Source organism: Equus caballus, chromosome 8 (assembly GCF_041296265.1).
Source record: "Equus caballus isolate H_3958 breed thoroughbred chromosome 8, TB-T2T, whole genome shotgun sequence".
Classification (NCBI taxonomy): Eukaryota; Metazoa; Chordata; class Mammalia; order Perissodactyla; family Equidae; genus Equus; species Equus caballus.
The window spans coordinates 911,777-932,663 of record NC_091691.1 but is presented as its reverse complement, the minus strand read 5'-3'; the positions used below and the strand labels follow the sequence as shown (position 1 = coordinate 932,663).

Sequence of the window (20,887 nt, the reverse complement as noted above, 5' to 3'; positions counted from 1 at the left end):
TGGGACGGGGATTGAGTTGGGCCCGGGAGGACAGACAGGCCCCCAGAAACCTTACCTTCGTTCACGAGGTACCGTGCGTAAAGGAGGAGCCAATGGCGGTATTCATGGCTGGACTGTAGCGTGAGCGCCGCCGCGACCTGACTCTCCAGGTAGGCCAGGGTGGTTTCCTGCTGCACCACGTGAGGCACGGAGAAGAGCCGGGCCGCCTGCCTTCCTGAACTGCAGAGACCAGCAGAGCACACATCATGAGGCAGTGGGCACTGTGTGGGGCAGGAGGCTGCCACCATGCACCCCAGGGCTCCAGTGAGGAGCCAGCAGGGTGGCAGGTGTCAGACTCCATGCTGGCTCACCCATCCCCATGTCCCAGCCAGCGGCCTCCTGGCCCTCTGGCACCCCATGTGGATCTGACCACTCTGTACCTGACATCTAGGTCCCTCAGGTAACAGGCCAGTGGTCCATTCCCCCCATTCAAAGAACTGCCCAACATGGATGTCCATGATCTGTAGCACCTTAGATCACCATCTAGGCCCTGAAGTGATAGAGCTTGCGTCCCAGCACCCTGAGATATTACCCAACGTGGGCGCACCGCACAGCTCAGGGCACCCCCAGCCTGCCTGTGCTGAGCAGCAGGTGGGCAGAGGGCACAGGCAGTCAGAGTTGGCCTGGGTGGGACTGTGCCTACATGACCTGGCCACCTCCCCCGGCACTCGGGTCACCTACGTGGTGGCACGACCCTGGACTATGGCTAAGGGTCCCGAGCACAGCATGGCGTCCTGGGGAGGCAGGCTGCTCCTGAAGTCCGCACACTGGGCCAGGGAGTCCTGCTTGTCAGAAACCAGGTTCCTGGGGAGGCAAAGGCAAGAGCAGAGCTCAGAAAAACCAGGAGGTCCACCACACGAGGCTGGTGGCAAGGTTACCAAGGAGCAAGTGCCACGTGACCCACTGCCAGAACACCAGCAGAGGCTGAGTGTCACTGCATGCTTAGCATATGGCGCCTCCCAGACAGGTTTCATAACAAAGGAACACGGATGACAGTGAAGGTCACCGACAAAGCTCTTGCCCTGAACACTTCAGCCCTGTGGTCTTGGTTCCTGGGGACAGGGGGCCTGTGTGTGAAGCATACCAGGGATGCCCACCTGCCCAGGGGCCCACATGGCCCCACCCTTGGGAGCTGTGAGGAACGCCAGGGCTCTAGCCTTCCTGTGCTTCCACAGCATCCCAGGCATTCAGCTCTTCACCTTCTCTGGACCCTTCACACCTTTGTGAAGAAAACATTCTTCACACACTTTTAAAATAGCTGGGTGCCTTTGTAAATGTGTCCAAAATACAAAGGGTCAACATTTCCCTTCTTAAATAACTGGCTTGTTTCCATTATTACAGTAATCACACATAAAACACAAAATTTTGTAATTTGGAAGAGTAGGGAGTGCGGTGTTCTGGGGTTGTTTTTCTTTTTTTTTAAACTCAAGAAAGAGAGCTCAGCGTGAGGATAAACTGATACCCGACAACTCTTAACAGAAAAAGGCTGGAAGGTAGCTAGCTTAGGTCTGCAAGACCAAAGGTGTAGACAAAAGAAAAGAACTCAGAATGGCTGGTACACAATGCACATGCTTCATATGTCTGGGTTAAGACCTCTGACATAAAGACATTTTATAAATACAGAACAGGGCTCCAAATTCCAAAATGGACGGAGGAAACGTACAGACTATCACACTTGGTGAGTGATGGTGCAATCTTACTAATTCACCAAGTCAGTGAGAAGTGCTGTTTGGTTCCTCCTAAGCTACAAAAATTGACGAGCGCTGCTGGCAAGGCTCCTGTGAAGGCAACTCACCTATGCTGATGACAGCTCAGGAGGCCAGGGTGGAAATATATAGTGACAACCATAAAAATTTTCAAATGCCTATTCCAAACAAAGTAATCCCAGAGAACAGTGTGGAAGAAGGAAAGTACCTCTGTGCATGGGCTCTGAGCACAGAGAGGCTGTGGGCCAGTGGCTGCCCACAGGGACAGTAGGTTCTGCACTGGCAGGTTTGAGTTCTGCCTCCTCCAGCAGACAAAGCCCAGCCTCCACTCTGGGTGCAACTCCCAGGAGAAGCAGGCCAGAACTGGGAGCCCTTGCTCGCTGATCTGGGCTCCAACTCAGATGGACACTCTCCCTTGGGGCAGGGCTGGGGGATGGCTTGCTTACCAAGTAGAAAGTGACGGATTAAAGCAGTATGCCTTCCCATCAGACAGGTTCATCACTGGGATTCCATGCTGTGTCAGCAAGATCTGTGACACTGTCATATCACTGCCTAGGGAGACACCACAAAAATGGGTTCTGGGTGTGTTCTGATCAACAAGTGCATGCATGTACACCAAAGGAGAAGCCTGACCCACGGTTCGCATTGTCTCAGGAACAGGCACCTTAACGCTGCCTCAGCAACCAGGGAGTCATTGCTCTGCTCTGTGCATGCTATTTTCACTGCCACCCACCAGGTTCTTTGTCACCTTTCAAGGACCCATTTAAATGTGCCCCGGGAGAGGGTGTATCCCCCTGCAATGTGACTGCACCCCCCAACACAATGACTACCCCGGTCTGGCCCAGAGCCTGACTCTCTGTCTAGACAGAGTGGGGCCCTTCCCATCAGAGCTGGGACTTGAGCTACCTTGTCCTGCTCCCCACCAGACAACCAGGGACGGCCCAGGCCTGGGGTTACCTGCCAAGATGGAGTGTAGAGACTCTTCTTTCACAACAACCACCTGTCTGTGAACGTCCCTAGGAGGGAGACGGGGAATAGCTTACTCACCAGCCAGGGTAAATGCAACAGAACATGTCTCGGTGCTCAGACCCCTGCTCCATAGTCCCTGGTGCACTCCCAGTCCTGGCCTCCTATGAGAGGGGCTCTGGGCTGCAAGTGGCATCCACTCCCCATGTGCTGCTCCATTCCCTCCACAGTCCACAGCAGAGGGCCTAGGCAATAGAGCCATGGGGCTTGCCACCAATGCTACACCGACTCTGGGAGAAGCGTGACCATGCTCTGGCAGCTGAGATCCCATTTCAGAAGAACCCACATTAGGAGCCTGGCACATGCAATTAGGCATTGTGATTTGTTATGTGGTTTGCTCCTGTAAGGATGACAGCAGGGGTAGGGAGCTTGCCCCACTTCCACTTCCACATCCTCTCTCCCCACACATGGGGCGGCCAGCACAAGCAATGTGCAACTGCTCAGGGTCTCCTCAGGTGTTAAGACCCCAGGCAAGCAGACCCCAAGGACATGTCTGCTGGGTGGCCTCCTCCACTGCTTTCCCTGTCCCTGAAGGGAGGAGGACCAACACAGCCCCATCCTACCCTGGTTGGAGCCCGCCCAACCCCAGGCCTGCCTCTCACCAGACAGACAGTGTGGCTGCAGCAGTGAGCGCCATGACGTAGGAGCCCGTGCAGTGCAAAGTGGAGATCGGGGACGGCAGGAGGATGGGAGGGAGGAGGCGGCGACCACAGGTGGAGAACACTGACAGCATCCTCTTTTCACAGGCGACACACACCACATCACTGAGAAGGCACAGGGGGAAAAGGTGTCATGGGGGTCAGGAGCTGTGGCAGAGGTAGCAGCCCCAAGGTGCAGCTTCCCTGTGCCTGATGTGGCCTTCTTCTGAGCAGGGGCAGCAGAGGGATGGGTGAAGACTGGCTCAGGGGGTGGAAACAGGGCTGACGGACCCAGAGACCTCTCATTAGAAGACTATGTTCTCCTCCCCGCCACGCTCAAGCTTTTCTGAGCTCATGCTAATGCTGTCTCAGGGGGCTAGGTGCTTTGGAGGACCACCACATCTGACAGTGACCCAGGAAGCACGCCTCACTTGTCAGAGGAGGCCACACAATACCCACTTGACAGTCTCCTGGATATGACTAGCCAAGCTAGCCCTGAGAAGGTCTCTGCTGAGACAGGCCGTAAGAAGTGTGGGAATGACAGAGTGTATCTCCACAGGGGACACCAGCTGTGCCCTTGAAGGCCTTTATGGTTAGGGTGAGAGAGGCCTGTCACTCCCTGAGCAAGGAATGCTTCATGGGCAAGTGTTTGGGTGCTGTCAAACATCTCCACTCTGAGTGGCCACCAGACCCCTCAGGCGGGCCCACAGCAGGCTGACTTTCCTGTGAGGGCCCTGGTGAGGCCCCAGCCACAGGCCTAGGATGAGACTAGAGTCTCAGATCCTGGGCCCAGCAAACGACCTGGAGCCCCACTCCACGTCTCTTCTGTTCTGCTCAGCTGGCGCCAGCAGTCTGCATGAGCAGCAGGCTCGCAGCAGGGTCAGCTAAGGAAGCAGCTCTGCCAAGTGCCTCTCCAAACCAGTCATTGTTCCTGGCTGCTGGAAAGGGAGAGGCAGTGAGGTCTCTCTGTTTATAAAGGCTTACTGGAGCAGGGCCAGCAGCAGGGGTTCTCTGTAGCTGAATTCTGTCTGCTCATCTCTGATGGTCAGAGCTTTCCTGAAGCCAGCCCACTGCGGCACTGCGGACCAGGTCTGCTCACTGAGCCTGGGTGGTCCTCAGCCAGCCTCTCTAGCAGCTGCCATGTCATCACGTGGGAGGCTGTGCTGACATCCCTCTGCCCCCAGCTGGGGTGCATCACCTGCCTTGGGACCAGGGGCAGAGAGGACATGGTGGCACCTAGCACTCGGGCCTCTTTGCACTTCATAGGTCCCTGGGATTGGGAGCCCAGTCCACTTATTTTGAGGGGGAACAAGAGGGCAGAACGGAATGGACGTTCCTTCTAGGCCCAACACCATGAACTCTCTCAGGGCCCATGGGAACCCTGACCTAAGACAGAAGGCCAAGTGTTTGCAGACACTTGTGAAAGCATTTTACATATAACCTCATGATAGATGATTAAGGGTCTAATTAAATCACGTATCTAAGCTGATTGTCTTTGTAAAACCTCCTAAGAGTATTGAACACGTGGTCCTGACTGCGGGCCCTAAGTCTCAGCAGGCACCTGAGGAAGACGCTGGTCCGGCCACAGCCCCAAAGCCCATGGAAGACACTGGGTGACTAACCACCGATTTAAGGTCTTCCCTCAAAGTACAGAATCTCAAAAGGGCTCAGGACTTTGGGACAGTGAGAAATCCACAACCTCCTTGGATGAAAATCTGGGGTCCAGAGAAAGAACCAGCCCAAATCAGAGAGCCAGGCAGAGCTTAGCCTGGAACCTGAGACTTCAGAAATCCGGCCAGACAAGGGAATCGGAACACCTGAATGGAAATCCTGGCCTGGGTGACCCTCTAGGACTCAGTTTCCCTACCTATAATGGGGGATAATGATGTCAACTTCACTGGGCGTTGCAGGGACTGAGAGGACAGATGCACGTGCCCAGCCCAGAGCAAGGCCCAGCGTAGGCCTCTGTGGGTGCTGGCACATGCGGGGCAGTGCATCCTTCCCTCAGTCAGGCCACTTCCCAGTGCCACAGAGAGTAGCAGAGTACTTGCTTTACATTAAAAGCCAGCTTGGGCGAAGACCCTCACCCTTACCAGCTGCCGGCAGCAGTGAGGATCCGGCTCGTGAGCACCGTCTCCCACTCCTTCCCTTCCCGGTTACACTTCAAGCGGCTCAGCTTCACACCCCCCACGGCCGTCACTTCATTCTCCACCTCAATGTACATGGAGGGGTCAGAGCTCACCTGGATGAAGAGAAGCAAACACAATGTCTCTTCAGGCGATAGCAGGCCCACTCAGACTTGGGCTATGGGACGGGTGAGATGCTCAACAGGCCTCATGGCCTGGGCTCTGAGGCAGGGGAGGACACAGAGAGGCAGACAAAGCTGGCTGGCTAGCTGGAGGGTGGCGGGGGTGGTAACAAGGCAGGACAGGAGGGCCAGAGGTCTGGATGTGTGGTCCCCAGGGTAGGGAGAGTGCTGGGAGGTGGCTTCTGCCTCATCATCAATGTAGCAGAGCAGATAATCAGTGTCAGAGCTAAAGACCCCAAAGCCTCCTAATTCCACCACTTCGTCTCACAAGGGAGAACACAGAGAAGGCAAGTCACCTGCCCAAAAGCACACTGCAAACAAGGACCACAGCCAGCTGAGGACAGAGCTGGGAGTGAGATGTGGGTCTCCTGCCACCCAGTTGAAGGCTCTTCAAAGATCGCAGTGTGCGGCAATAATAGAGCCTGTGCCAGTGCCTGGAGGAAAAGTCTAGAAAACCCCAAGGTCCTCTCTAGTTCCTCCAGTAGTGAGCCTCAGTCTGCTCATCTGAGACTAACCTCATGGGAGCGTCCCCAGAAGAGCACGCACAGAAGCGCCTAGTGCAGTGTCTGGCTCACATGGGTGCAGCTTGAGCTTCCAGGGAGCTGATTCCCAGATATTCCGTATGGAAAACCAATCAGAATGGTTGAACAGTTTGTACTTGTGTGGTTACACAAGTGGGTGAGCTGGGCGGAGGGCCAGCTGTGGCTGAGAGCCTGGCCCCCCTTCGTGGGCCCCTAGAAACCAAGAACAGCCCCAAGCAGCACTCAGCAGTGAAGCCCCCAGGGAGTGCTTGGAGGAGTCTGGGAGGAGGGTTTGCGTGCCCTGCCTCTGCTCACATCAGCTACAAGAACAAACTATGTGGTCCCTACGTTTAGGCTCAGGAGGACCTGTGGCGGGAAGGGCTGACACCTGCTCTCCAGCACCACATGAGGACCAGCCTGGGCTGAGGCAGTGCGTGGCCAGCGAGAAGTGACCTGCATGTGGGGTCCTAGAAAGTTTCCTAAGGATGTGCACCTGAACTGAGGTACAAAGTATGTGAGGCGATGGCGTGTGCAAAGGCCTGGACTGAGTGACTAGAGGGCCTCTGGGAATAAAGGATTATTTGCTCTAGAACTGTGACTCGAATAAGCACACAGTTACAAGCTTCCACTCCAAGAATTCAAACAGCCTGGATAATGACTCCATGCCTGGCCCTGGACAGGGCCAGTGGGCTGGTTGGGAGATAGACAACTACCTCACTGTCCAGTGGGCACCGAGTATGAGGCTGTCCAGGGCTGAGTATGGAGCTCAAAGAGGCTTCTAGGAGAAGGAGCTGGGAATCCAGAAGATGGTAGCAGGGACTGTGAGGTGTGGAGATGGGGGGAGTGAGGGGGTCCCCGGGGAAGAGGATGGCAATCTTGCAAATAAGACTGGGTGGTTGGGGGCCGGCCCCGTGGCTGAAAGGTTAAGTTCACATGCTCAGCTTTGGCGGCCCAGGGTTTCACCGGTTCAAATCCTGGGCAGGGACATGGCACCGCTCATCAGGCCATGCTGAGGCGGCGTCCCACATGCCACAACTAGAAGGACCCACAACTAAAAATATACAATGATCTACCAGGGGGCTTTTGGGGGAAAAAGGAAAAAACATAAAATCTTTAAAGACTGGGTGGTTGCCCTGATAAGCTACAACTTCCTTCAGAAGGTGACGAAGAGCCAGTGGAAAGCAGCCTTAAGTCTGTGACAATTCAGGGTTTACACTGGGGAGGGATAGGTGGGAGCCTGCTCACCTGGAGGGTGAATGCTCTCTGGGGGCCCGGCATGGGCAGCTTCAGTGCAGGCGCTGGTACAGACAAACACATGGTGTCCTTCTCTGCAGTCAGGGCAGCTGGGGACTGCAAGAGCAGAAATGTCCCTGAGCTTCGCCCCAGCTCTGTAGGGCAGTGTCAGGTAAAGTTGTGTCACGTAGAGGTGAAGCTGGGCCTGTTCCCCGGGCAGAAGGCTACAGTAATTCCCTGCTTTACAGACAAGGTAGCCAAGGCCATGGAGTTGCTCAAGGACTCTGGGTGGATTGAGGGCAGGTCTGAAGGGCAGTGCGTGTCTAAGCCAGCTGTTCCCACACTGAGGATGTCCACCACAGCATGCAAGGCCTCCCTTCTCCCATTTGGGCACACACAGGCTCCAGCACTGAGCTCACGAGCTGGGCTGCGGGAGGCAGCATGGATGTGCTGGCCTCACCTGGACAGACAGAGACACAGGCATGAGCCGGGAGTCCTTCCGAGGCCGCCCTTTCTTCTTCTTCTCCACCGTTTCCACCTCGAGCTCCAGTTTTCGCTTGGACAGCGAGGAGGGCTTGGTCACAGGGACCTTCTCATCACTGTCACTGCTGCTCTCCAGGAGGTCCCGGGGCCTCAGCTCTTTCACAAGGTTCTGTTCCTTCAACCTGCATGAACACAGACACCCATGGCTTTTTCCATATGACTATTAATTTTATGGTAATCCATACTCATCCTAAAAAGTTGATAAATAATAAAGTAGGAGTGGACTCATGGTTTCTGCTCTAACACGCAAACGTGTGGAAGCTGTCATTCTCATCTTAAAGATAAGAGGAAAGCTGAAAACCTGAACTCCACAGCTCTTTTTAATTTTTTTTAAAGATTGGCAACATTTGTTAGCTCAGGTGCTAATCTTCTTTTTTCTTTTCCTGCTTTCTCTCCCTAAATTCCCCCAGTACACAGTTGTATATTTTAATTGTAGGTCCTTCTAATTGTGGCATGTGGGACGCCGCCTCAGCATGGCCTGACAAGCGGTGCCATGTCCGCACCCAGGATCCCAATTGGCAAAACCCTGGGCCACCGAAGCGGAATGTGCGAACTTAACCACTCAGCCACGGAGCCGGCCCCTCCACAGTTCTTGTTAGATCCCTCAGAGAAGTAGGTTGAGAACGGGAGAGACAGGCCAGACAAAACCACAGCTCAGCTGGAGCAGAAGCCCCTGGAGCCCTAACCAGCAGGAAGACTTAAAGGGAAGATAACTGATCCATTACTGGACGCTGACTGTGGGCTGGCCTGTGAGTTAAAACTCTTGGGGGCCCAGTGGTAGGAGGGCACCCACATTTTTGTTAGTTTTACCTCCAGAAGCTTCACCAGGTTCTCATGGGTGAAGAGTACTCCCCCTATGCTTGGGCTGGAGGAGGAGAAAATTAACTATTTTGAAACATACCTAGAGTTCTGTTCTCCTTAACAAAAGACTGTCCTTAAGGGAAACTACTTTACTGGAGCCTTATGGGACCTGGGGAAGGGGCAATTAACCAACTCCAGCCTAGTTTTACATACACATACACTTCTCCCCAATATCTTACCACCCAATCAACAGGGCTCCAGTATAATAATAGTAGATTATAACTAAGAGAGACGCAGGATAGACTCTATTTGTCAAAGAGTTTCTACGGAAACTCAAAGACAACAAGGACACAAAAATGAGGACACTGGAGGAAGTTGAAGCCTCTGACACCTACACTACAGGAAACAGTAAACACAACTTAACTCCTGCCCAGATATACAAAACCTCATACTAAAGCTCTTTTTACCTCAGTTCCTGATACTCAGTACATTATGGCTAGTTTTCAGCAAAAAATTACAAGGCATGATAGAGGCAAAACAAAGACAAAAAACAAAATGAAACACAGTCTATAGCTATACTCAAATAAATAAAATCAGAAATGAAAGAGAAGAAATTATAATGGATACTAAAGAAATACAAAAGATTATAAGTGAATACTATGGAAAGTTATATGCCAACAAACTTGATAACCTAGAAAAAATGGATAATTTTTAGATTTATACGACTCTCTAAAACTGAATCAAGAAGAAACAGAGAATCTGAATAGACTGACCACAAGCAAAGAAATTGAAACAGTAATCAAAAACCTCCTAAAAAGCAAAAGTCCAGGACCAGATTTTTTTGGGGGGAATTCTATCAAACATTCAAACAAGATTTAATTCCTCTCCTTCTCAGATTATTCTGAAAAATCGAACAGGATAGCAGCCTTCCCAACTCATTTTATGAGGCCAGCATCACCCTGATACCAAAACCAGACAAGGACAACACAAAGAAGGAAAATTACAAGCCAACATCGCTGATGAGCATAGATAACAAAAATCCTCAACAAAATATTAACAAATTAAAACAGCAATACATTAAAAGGATCATAGATCATGATCAAGTGGGATTTATTCCAAGGATGCAGGGATGGTTCCATATCTGCAAATCAATCAGTGTGATACACCACATTAACAAAATGAGGAATAAAAATCACATGATCATCTCAATAGATGCAGAGAAGGCATGTGACAAGATCCAACACTCATATATGATAAAAACTCTCAATAAAATGAGTATAGAATAATACTCAACATAATAAAGGCCATATATGACAAACCCACAGCCAACGCCATATTTAATGGTGAAAAACTGAAAGCCATTCCTCTGAGAACGGGAATAAGACACAGGTGCCCACTCTCACCACTCTTATTCAACAGAGTACTGGAGGTTGTGGTCAGAACAATTAGGCAAGAAAAAGAAATAAAATGATCCAAATTGGAAACGGAGATGTAAAACTCTCACTGTTTGTGGATGACATGATTCTCTACATAGAAAACCCTAAAGAATCCACCAGAAAACTATTAGAAATAATCAACTACAGCAGTTTCAGGGTAGAAAATCAACACACAATAATCAGTTGCATTTCTGAACACTAATAATAAACTAGCAGAAAGAGAAGTCAAGAATACAGTCCCATTTACAATTGCAACAAAAAGAATAAAATACCTAGGAATAAATTAAATCAAGGAGGTGAAAGACCTATATACACTGAAAACTATAAGACATTATTGAAAGAAACTGAAGACATAAAGAAATGGGAAGATGTTCCATGCTGATGGATTGGAAGAACAAAATAGGTAAAATGTTCATAGTACTTAAAGCAATCTATAGATTTGGTGCAATCCCAATCAGAATGCCAGTGACATTCTTCACCACAAGAGAACAAAGAATCCTAAAATTTATGTGGAACAACAAAAGACCCCTAATATCCAAAGCAATCCTGAGAAAGAAGAACAAACCTGGTATCACACTCCCTGATTTCAAAATATACTACAAAGCTATAGTAATCAAAACAGCATTGTATTGGCAGAAAAACAGACAGATCAATGGAACAGAACTGAGAGCCCAGAAATAACACTACATATCTATGGACAGCTACTCTTTGACAAAGGAGCCAAGAACACACAATGGAGAAAGGAAAGTCTCTTCAATAAATGGCGTTGGAAAAACTGGATAGCCACATGCAAAAGAATGCAAATAGACCATAACCTTATACCATACACAAAAATTAACTCAAACTGCATTAAAGACTTGAATGTAAGACCTGAAACCACAAAACTCCTAGAAGAAAATCTAGGCAGTACATTCTTTGACATTGGTCTTAGTAGTATCTTTTTGAATACCATGTCTCCTTGGACAAGGGAAACTAAAGAAACAATAAACAAATGGGACTACATCAAACTAAAAGCTTCTGCAAGGCAAAGGAAACCACCGACAAAATGAAAAACAACTCACCAAATGGGAGAAAATATTTGCAAATCATTTATCTGACAAGGGGTTAATCTCCAAAATATATAAAGAACTCACAGAACTCAACAACATATATACTACAAAGCTATAGTATTTGAGTATATTGGAGTCTTCTCTTTGTTTCCCAACATAAGTTCTATCTTTAAGAATGTTCCATGAGCAGTTGAGAAGAATGTGTATTCTGCTGTTTTTGGATAGAATGTTCTATATATATCTACTAGGTCCATCTGGTCTGGTGTTTCATTTAAGGTCACTGTTTCCTTGTTGACTTTCTGTCTGCATGATCTACCAACTGATGTAAGAGGAGTGTTAAGGTCCCCTACTATTACTGTGTTGCTGTCAATTTCTCCCTTTGGTTAAGAGTTGCTTTATATACTTTGGTGCTCCTGTGTTAGGTGTGTTTATGTAAGTGTGTGTGTGTGTGTATATATATATTTTTTAAAAAATTTTTTTCTGGTGAGGAAGATTGGCCTTGAGCTAACATCTATTGCTAATCTTCCTCTTTTTTTCTCCCCAAAGCCCCACCCAGTATATAGCTGCACATCCTAGTTGTTAAGTCATTCTAGTTCTATATGGGATGCTGCCACAGCATGGCCTGATGAGTGGTGCTAGGTCCACACCCAGGATCTGAACCAGCAAACCTTTGGCCACTGAAGTGGAGCATGCATGATTAACCACTCAGCCATGGGGCTAGCCCTCTAGGTGCATACATATTAGTTAGCATTATGTCTTCTTGGTGGAATATCCCTTTTATCATTATATAATGCCCATCTCTGTTATCTTTTTTATCTTGAAGCCTGCTTTGTCTGATATAAGTATTGCTTTCTTTTGGTTGCTATTTGCTTGGAGTATTGTCTTTCATTCCTTCACTCTGAGCCTCTGTGTCTTTGCAGCTGAGATGTGTTTGCTGGAGACAGCCTATTGTTGGGTCTTGTTTTTTAATCCATCCCGCCACTCTGTGTCTTTTGATTGGTGAATTCAACCCATTTACATGTAGAGTCATTACTGATGTACGAGGGCTTATTACTGCTATTTTATCTTTTTTTTTTCTTTTTCCAGCTCCCTATTTTCATTGTTTCTTTTTCCTTGTATTTCTGTCTGCCATTTCAGTTTGGTGGTTTTCTCAGTTTTCTCTTTATGATTTGTGACTCTGCTCTAACTTTTTGCTTTAAGGTACCACGAGGCTTGTATAAAAGATCTCACAGATGAGATAGTCTATTTTCTGACAGCCTCTTATCTCCATTAGCCATTGCAGGTTCCATCCCTTTCCTCTTCCCTTTCCATGTTTTTGTTTTCACAAGATATTCTTTTTTGTTGTGAATCTGTGACCAAATTGAAGTGATGATAGTTATTTTTGATGCTTTCTTTCCTTTTATCCTTTATGTTATAATTAAGTCTTTGCTAACCCCTTCTGATAGAGAGCTGCAATTTTCTGATTTTGTCTACTTATTTCCTTGCTCAAATTTTTAAACCTTTGCCTTTTTGTTTTAGGAAGGGGGGCTCCCTTCAACATATCTTGTAGGGCAGGTTTAGTGGGAATGAACTCCCTCAGATTTTGTTTGTCTGGGAAAGCTTTTATTTCTCTGTCATATCTGAAGGATAATTTCACTGGATAGAGTATTATTGACTGATAGATTTTGTCTTTCAGTAATTTGAATATACAGTTACATTCTCTCCTAGCCTGTAAGGTTTCTGCTGAGAAATCTGCCGAAAGCCTGACGGGGGTTCCTTTGTAAGTTACTTTCTTCTCTCCTGCTGCCCTTAATATTTTTTATTTTTCATGACTTTTGACAGTTTTATTATTATATGCCTTGGAAAGGGTCTTTTTGCATTGATGTAATTAGGAGTTCTATTAGCTTCATGTACTTGCAAGTCCAGTTCCTTCCCCAAGTCTGGGAAGTTCTGAGCTATTATTTCTTTGAAAAAGCTCTCTGCTCCTTTCTCTCTCTGGGATACCTACTGAGTCAGATATTTCTCAAAGAATTTAATCATTTTTTTAAAATCTTAGTTCTCTCTCCTCCTCCCCCTGAAGCATTTCTATGTTTGTATCTTTGAGCTCACTAATTTTCTCCTCCATAAGGTCTACTCTATTTTTAATGCTTTCTACATCACTTTTTTTATCTCATTAATTGTACTATTCATATACAGAATTTCTGTTTGGTCTTTAAGAGCTTCAATCTCTTTGGTGAAGTGTTCCTTCTGTTCATTCATTTTATTCCTGAACTCATTCAACTGTCTTTCTGAGTTTTCTTGTAATTTGCTGAGTTTCTTTGACTGCTATTTTGAATTCTCTGTCATTTAGGTTATAATCTTCTGTGACTTCAGTTTGGCTTTTGGAGAGTAGTCATTTCTTTCTATTCTGCTGTGTTACTATAGTTCTTTGATGAATTGATTCTGCTGTTGCATTTGTGGTAGTAATTACTTTTTCTTATTTGGGTATGGCTTCGGTTATTTTGGTTCTGGTCTGCCTGGGTCTTGTGTTCCTCCAGTGACTCTGCGAGCTCAGATGCTGTTGTCCTCTGCACCACCTGTGCTGCTGTTCCCCAGATGTCTGGAACTGCTGGCTGCACCAGTTCCAGGAGTGCTGGGTTCATGGGTGTTGCTGTCACTGGCAGGGGCTTGGGGACACGGAGACTTGTATGCAGCCCCTGCTGCTGGTAGAGTTGGTGTCAGGGGTGCCACCACCAGGGGCTGGATGCTCCTGCCCTGTCTGCTTACAGTTGTACATGTGAAGCTGCTGCCACTGCCACCACTCTGTGGGTGTTTGTGCATGCAGGGGTCTGCTGCCGCCTCCCTGGGCCAGGCCACCCTCACTTCTACTCGCAATCGGAGAGGGCTTTGTTTGAGGATCCACGTCCTGGATTGCTGCTGCTGGAGGAGGAGGAGGGGGCTGCTCTCCTAGTTCTATTGCTTCCTGGGGGTCCAGTACCCCCACCTGTGGATGTATAGCTGCCTGATCTCTTAGATGTCATGTTGTGCTGTGTAGGGAGTCTTCTGTTGGTCAATGGATGTCTGTTAGGTTGTAATTTAGTGGGAAGAGACAAAGGGAACCACTCACTCTGCCATGATGCTGATGTCACTCTTAACATCATTTTCCTCGCAGAAATTGCAAAGAATCAACAAAAAAATCTGAAACTAATAAGCAATCATAGCAAGGTTGCAGAATACAAAGTTACCATACAAAAGTCAATTGTTTTTCTATACACCAGAAATGTATAACTGGCATTTGAAATTCTAAACACAATACCATTTACACTAGCACCAAAAAAATGAAATAATTTGAAATAAATCTAACAAAATATGTACAAATTCTATATGAAGAAACCTACAAAACTCTGATGAAAGAAATCAAAGAAGATTTAAATAAATCAAGATATTCTATGTTCATGGATAGGAAGACAATATTGTTAAGATATCAATTTTTCCTAACTTGATCTAGAGATTCAGTGGAACCCCAATAAAAATCCAAGGAAGTTAGACTGTAGATATTGACAAACTGATTCTAAAGTTTATATGGAAAAGATCAGAAATAGATTATACAAATATAGTCAACTGATCTTTGATAAAGGCAAAGGCATAGAAAAGACAGTCTTTTCAACAAATGGTGCTGGTACAACTGGACATCACACGCAAAAACCGAATCTAAACACCAACCTTACACCTTTCACAAAAATTAACTCAAAATGGATCACAGATCTATGTGTAAAATGTAAAGCTATAAAACGAGAACTTAGAAGAAAACACAGTAGGAAGTCAAGGTGAGCTTGAGTTTGGCAATGAATTTTTGATATAACATCAAATGCATGATCCATGATAGAAAAAAATTGTTAAGTTGGACTTCATTAACATTAAAAATTCCTTCTCTGAGAAAGACACTGTTAAGAGAATGAAAACACAAGCCAAAGACTGGGAGAAAAATTTGCAAATCACATTATCTGAATAAGGACTTGTATCCAAGAGATACAAAGAATTCTTAAAACTCAAGTGTAAGAAACAAGCAACCTAATTAAAAAAATGAACAAAAGATCTCAACAGGCACCTCATCAAATAAGATGAAGCTGGCTAATAAGCATATGAAAATTAAAATGGTGAGATACCACTGAACACTTATCAGAATGGCTAAAATCCAAAAACCTGATGTTAACAAATGTTGACAAGGAAGTGGATCAAACTACATCATTCATTCTTGGTGAGAATGCAGTCATTTTGGAAGACAGTGTGACAGTTTCTTACAAAGCTAAACTTGGTCTTACCATACAATCCAGGAATTGCACTCCTAGGTATTTGCGCACCCGAGTTGAAAAGCTTATATTCATACAATAACCTACACATGAATGTTTATAGCTGCTTTATACATCATTTATACATAACTGCCAAAAAATGAAAGAAATGAAGCTGTCCTTCATTGGGGAAATGGATAAACTGTGGTACATACAAACTGTATACATCCATACAGTAGAATATTGGTAATAAAAAGAAATGAGCTATCAAACCATGAAAATGCATGGAAGAACCTTAAATGGATATTGCTAAGTGAAAGACACCCATTTGAAAAGATGACATATAGTAGGATTCCAATTATATGACATTCTAGAAAAGGCAAAACTGTAGACAGTAAAAAGATCAGTAATTGTCAGTTGTTCAGAGAGGAGGAAGGGAGGGATGCGTAGCTGAAGCACAAAGAGTACTTAAGGAGGTGAAATTACTGTGCATGATACTATAATGCTGGATATATGACATTATGCATCTGTCAAAACCCATAAAACTGTACAAAACAAAGAGTGAACTCTAATGAAAACTATGGACTTAGTCAATAAAATTAAGAAAAATTTTTAAAAGTACTGGACTAGACACCTCCTGGAGTGTGATAATGGAACTGTGGTTATATAGGAGAACATCCTTGCTTAGGAAGGGCCCATCAGAGCAGGAAGGAGAGGTGTCATGTCTTCTTCATTTGTGTTGTAGAGTAAAAGCAAAATCAAAACTAGCAAAAATGACAAAAACTGGTAACTCTAGATGAAAGGTACAAAAATGTTTAATGAACTATTCTTTCACATTGCTGAAGGTTTGAAAGTTTCCAGAACAAAAGCCTGTGCATAACTCCACCTACAGCCCTAGGTACTGTTGAAGTAGAAACACTGTCAGTACTGCATGCACTTCTCCATTGCAATTTGTATGTACATACGTACATGTGTATGTATGCATTTATTTTTGGTAATAGCCTTACTGAGATGTAATCCACCACCATGTAATTCATGCATTTAAAGTGAACAATTCAATGGTTCTTGGTACATTCGCAAAGTTGTATAATCACCACAATTAACTTCAGAACATTTTCATTACTTCAAAAAGAAACTCCACCCCCTTAGATATCATCTCCCAACTCTCCCAACCACCCCAGCCCTGGGCAACCCCTAATCTACTTTCTGCCTCTAACGATTTGCCCATTCTGGACATTTCATACAAATAGAATCATAGAATACGTGACATCTGGGATTGGTTTCTTTCACTTAGCATGTTTTCAAGGTTCATCCATGCTGTAGCATGTACCGGCACTTCACTCCTTTTTATGATTGAATAACATTTCATTGTATGAATATATCACACTCTGTTTATCCATAGTTCAGTTAATTCACAGGACATTTGGTTGGTTTCAAGTTTTTGGTTATTGTGAATAATGCTGCTATTAACATTCATGTAAAAGGATTTGTGTAGCATGTGTTTTCATTTCTCTTGGGTGTATACATGGGACTGGAATTTTGAGGTCAAATGGTACATCTATGTTTAACTTTTTAAGGAACTGCCAGACTGTTTTCCAAAGTGTCTGTACCTTTTTACATACCTGCCAGCACCAAATGAAAATCCTAATTTCTCCACATTGTTGCCAATACTTATGATGTCTTTTGACTTCCTAGCAGTGTGAAGTAGTATCTCATGGAGTTGACTTGCATCTCCCTAATGGCTAGTAATGTTGAGTATCTTTTCATTTGCTTATTGGCCATTTGTGTATCTTATTTGAGAAATGTCTATTCAAATTCTTTGCCCATTTAAAAATTACATCATTAGCCTTTCTATTATTGAGTTGCATGAGTTGTTAAGAATACTTGTATTCTAGACACAAGTACTTTATCAGATATATAATTAGCAGATAGTTCTTCCAATTCTATAGGCTTCCTTTTCACTTTTTTTGATGGTGCCCTTAAAGCATGAAAATTCTGATGAAATTCAATTTACCTATTTCTTCTTTGGTTGCTTGTGATTTTGCCGCTATATCTAAGAATCCATTGCCAAATCCGAACTTAAAAAGATATATCCTAAATTTTCTTCTAAGAGTTTTGTAGTTTGGTTTTTAACATTTAGTTCTTTGACATATTTTGAGTTAATTTTTGTATATACTGTGAAATAAGGATCCAACTTTATTCTTTTGTGTGTGGATATCCTGTTGTTTCAGCAACATTTGCTGAAAAGACTATTCTTTCTCTATCTATTGAATGAATGGTCTTGGCATCCTTGTTGAAAATCAACTGAATGTATATAGATATGTGGGTTTACTTCTGGAGTCTCAGTTCCATTCTTTTGATCTATATGTCTATCCTTGTGCCAGTACCACACTACCTTAATTATTATTGCTTTGTAGTTAGGTTTGAAATTGGGAAGTGTGAGACCTCCAACTTTGCTCTTTTTTTCCAAGGCTATTTTGGGGCTCTTGAGTTTCCACATGAATTTTGGGATCAGCTTGTCAGTTTCTAAAAAGCCAGCTGGACTTCTGAAGAGGACTGTGTTAAATCTGTAGATCAATTTGGGGAGTACTACCACCTTAACAATGTTAAGTCTTCCAGTCGAAGACAATGGAAGGTCTTTCCATTTATTTAGGTCTTCTTTAATTTTTTTCAACAATGTGTTGTAGTTTCCAGAGTATAAGTTTTATGCTTACAATTTTTTTGGTAAAATTTATTCCTAAGTATTTTATTCTTTTCTACCCTGTTGTAAGTAGAACTGTCTTAATTTCACTTTTGGATTATTCTTTGCAAGTGTATAGAAATACAGTTGATTTTTGTTTATAAACCTTGTATCTTACAACCTTGCTGAAGTCATTTAGTCTAGAAACTTTAGTACGATGTTGAACACAAGTGGCAAAAGTTGACATCCTTGTCCTGTTCCTGATCTTAGGGGAAAAGCATCCAGTCTTTTATCATTAAGTAATTAATTTATCATAAAGTAATTAATAATGTAACTTGTGGGTTTTTCAAAGATGCCTTTTATCCAGATTGAAGAAGTTCCCTTCTATTCCTAGTTTGTTGAATTTTTTCTTTTAAATCACGAAAGGGTGTTCAAATCTGATCATGTGGTATTTGTTTTTTATTCTAGTGATAGTGTGTTACATGAACTGCTTTTCAAATATTGAACCAACCCTGCATTCTTGACATCAATCCTAGTTGGTCATTGTGTATGATTCCTTAAATATGTTGCTATACTTTTAAGGATTTTGTGTCCAAATTCATAAGATATTGGTTTGTAGTTTTCTTTTCTTGTGATATCTTTGCCTGCTTTTGGTATCCTGATAATACTGGCCTCATAGAATGAGTTGGGAAAAGTTCTCTCCTTCTATTTTGTGGAAGAGTTTGTGAAGAACTGGTATTAATTCTTTAAATGATTGACAGAATAAAGAAGTAAAGCCACCTGGGCCTGGGCATTTTTTTGTGGGTAGTTGTTTGATTATTAATTCAAAGACTTTACTTGTTAATAGGTCTGTCCAGATTGTCATTTCTTCTTGAGTCAGTTTTGGTAGTTTATGTCTTTCTAGGAATTTGTCCATTTCATCTAAGTTATGTAATTTATTGATATACAATTAAATATAATACCTTTATCCTTTTTATTTTTGTAAAGTTGGTAGTAACACCCTCTTTCATTTCTGCTTATATTTATTTGGTAATTATACTTGAATACAACTTTATGTCCTGCTTTATCAAATAGCACTCCATCTGAACTATTTTTCCATAGTACTTCAATCTTCATAAATATTAATAATAGTCGACATAATCAATAGCTTATTTCCTCAACCCTTCTCTTTTGAGGCAGTTGGGTAAATGTTCTCTATTACAATGTTGCAATAAACATCTCTGGACATGACAGAATCCCTTGGATAAAGACACCATCACCGAACTCCTTTTCTCCTTTTTACATTCCACCCTGGAGCCTGAGACCCCTCACCCGTGCCTGCCTTCTCCCTGCTAACCAGCAAGTATGAGCAGAGGCCCTAGGCCTGTTAGCCCTTCTTCCGGGTACTGTCTTCTGCTGTTCTCCCTACTGGTAACCCAGGTCATAGAAATGAGGACAGGTATGCTAATACGTACAATCCTGAGCTCAATCCATGCAAAAAACTGGGAAAAACCAGAAACCCCTGACTCTGTTCAATGAAACTAGAGCCTACTCCCCATTTCTGATGTCCTACAATAGGGCAAAGTATCCACCTCTGTGTGTAGCTTGATGTTCTGGAAACCCTTAGTGAGTGCTTTCCAAAATCCTTTCTAAAATTTTCAGATTTTTGTGTAATTATAGTTTTGTAAAATACAATAAGAATGTCACAACAATGTCAAACTGTCATATAAGTTTCTAAATTATCTGATCACCTGAGCTCATCGCAACACTGGCCCATGAACCTCACTTAGTTTGGTACTGCCCCAGCTCAGGCTGTCCAACTTTCTATGGCTGGGACCTCTATGAGAACTCTCGGTAGTCTCCCCACCTCTGCCTCTGCCTGAGACCTGTGAGAACTGCACCTTCCAGCCTGTGTGGGCCTGTATCAGTAGTTACCCAGTACCCCTAGGAGCACCAGGCTGTAGATCTACAGCAGCTATCCCCTGAATCCAGATATCTGCTGAGGAAAATCACAACTGGCCAGGGTTGCCCCTTGTGCTTTAGGTGTCCTATCTACGAAACAGCTGCCCAATCCAAGGTCATATAGATTTACATCTATGTTTTCTTCTAAGATTTTTATAGTTTTAGCTTTTACATTTAGTTTTTTAATCTACTTTGAGTTAATTTTTACATATGGGATAGTATATTAATCCTTCCTCATTTTTTCCTTTTTATCTTTCACGTCTTTATTTTATGCGTACTTATTTTACAGTCTCCAGGTAACAATTCTATGATCAGAGGTTTATAGAAGTCTAAACCTCCCATTCATTACATCAACTGACATTTATGTGTAACACACTGTTTCTTCATGTGTTTTGTTACTCTGGATTCAGAGTCTATCTTAGGCAGTGCTTCATCACGGGAACACTGTACACTCTAGGGTCAGGGGAATGTCCCTGCAGAGTGGATTTGCATTTGCTTTGCCAAGTGCCTCTGGGTGTTAATTAGACCAGAATCCCCTTTTGTGTCTATTTCTCAGCTTTGTGATTTTTAGACGACACAAGTAGTGTTAAAGTGATCTCCAATCCATGTGAGGGCCGGCCTGTGGCTAAACTCTCAGCAGAAGACTGTTTCTCTAACCCAGAGGACAGGCTGACATTCCAACTTCTTGGCCATGGTCTTAACCTGCCAGTCAGGTTTTT

At 44.5% G+C, this 20,887-nt stretch overlaps 1 protein-coding gene across 16 annotated transcripts in view; it reads right to left on the bottom strand.

The window, feature by feature from the left end:
- HIRA (histone cell cycle regulator) overlaps positions 1-20,887 on the bottom strand; it is a 90,920-nt gene that overhangs the window by 15,505 nt on the left and 54,528 nt on the right. For all 16 annotated transcript variants that reach the window (XR_011441664.1, XM_023648071.2, XM_023648077.2 and 13 more), the window contains 8 exons: positions 7,932-8,136; positions 7,484-7,588; positions 5,503-5,651; positions 3,374-3,535; positions 2,703-2,761; positions 2,192-2,297; positions 721-843; positions 56-219 (listed from right to left, as the gene is read on the bottom strand). Coding sequence is in view for 15 of the 16 variants with exons in the window: in XM_023648071.2 (XP_023503839.1) it covers positions 56-219; positions 721-843; positions 2,192-2,297; positions 2,703-2,761; positions 3,374-3,535; positions 5,503-5,651; positions 7,484-7,588; positions 7,932-8,136 (1,073 nt within the window). In the remaining variant the exon portion in view is untranslated. The remainder of the gene's footprint in view (positions 1-55; positions 220-720; positions 844-2,191; positions 2,298-2,702; positions 2,762-3,373; positions 3,536-5,502; positions 5,652-7,483; positions 7,589-7,931; positions 8,137-20,887) is intronic.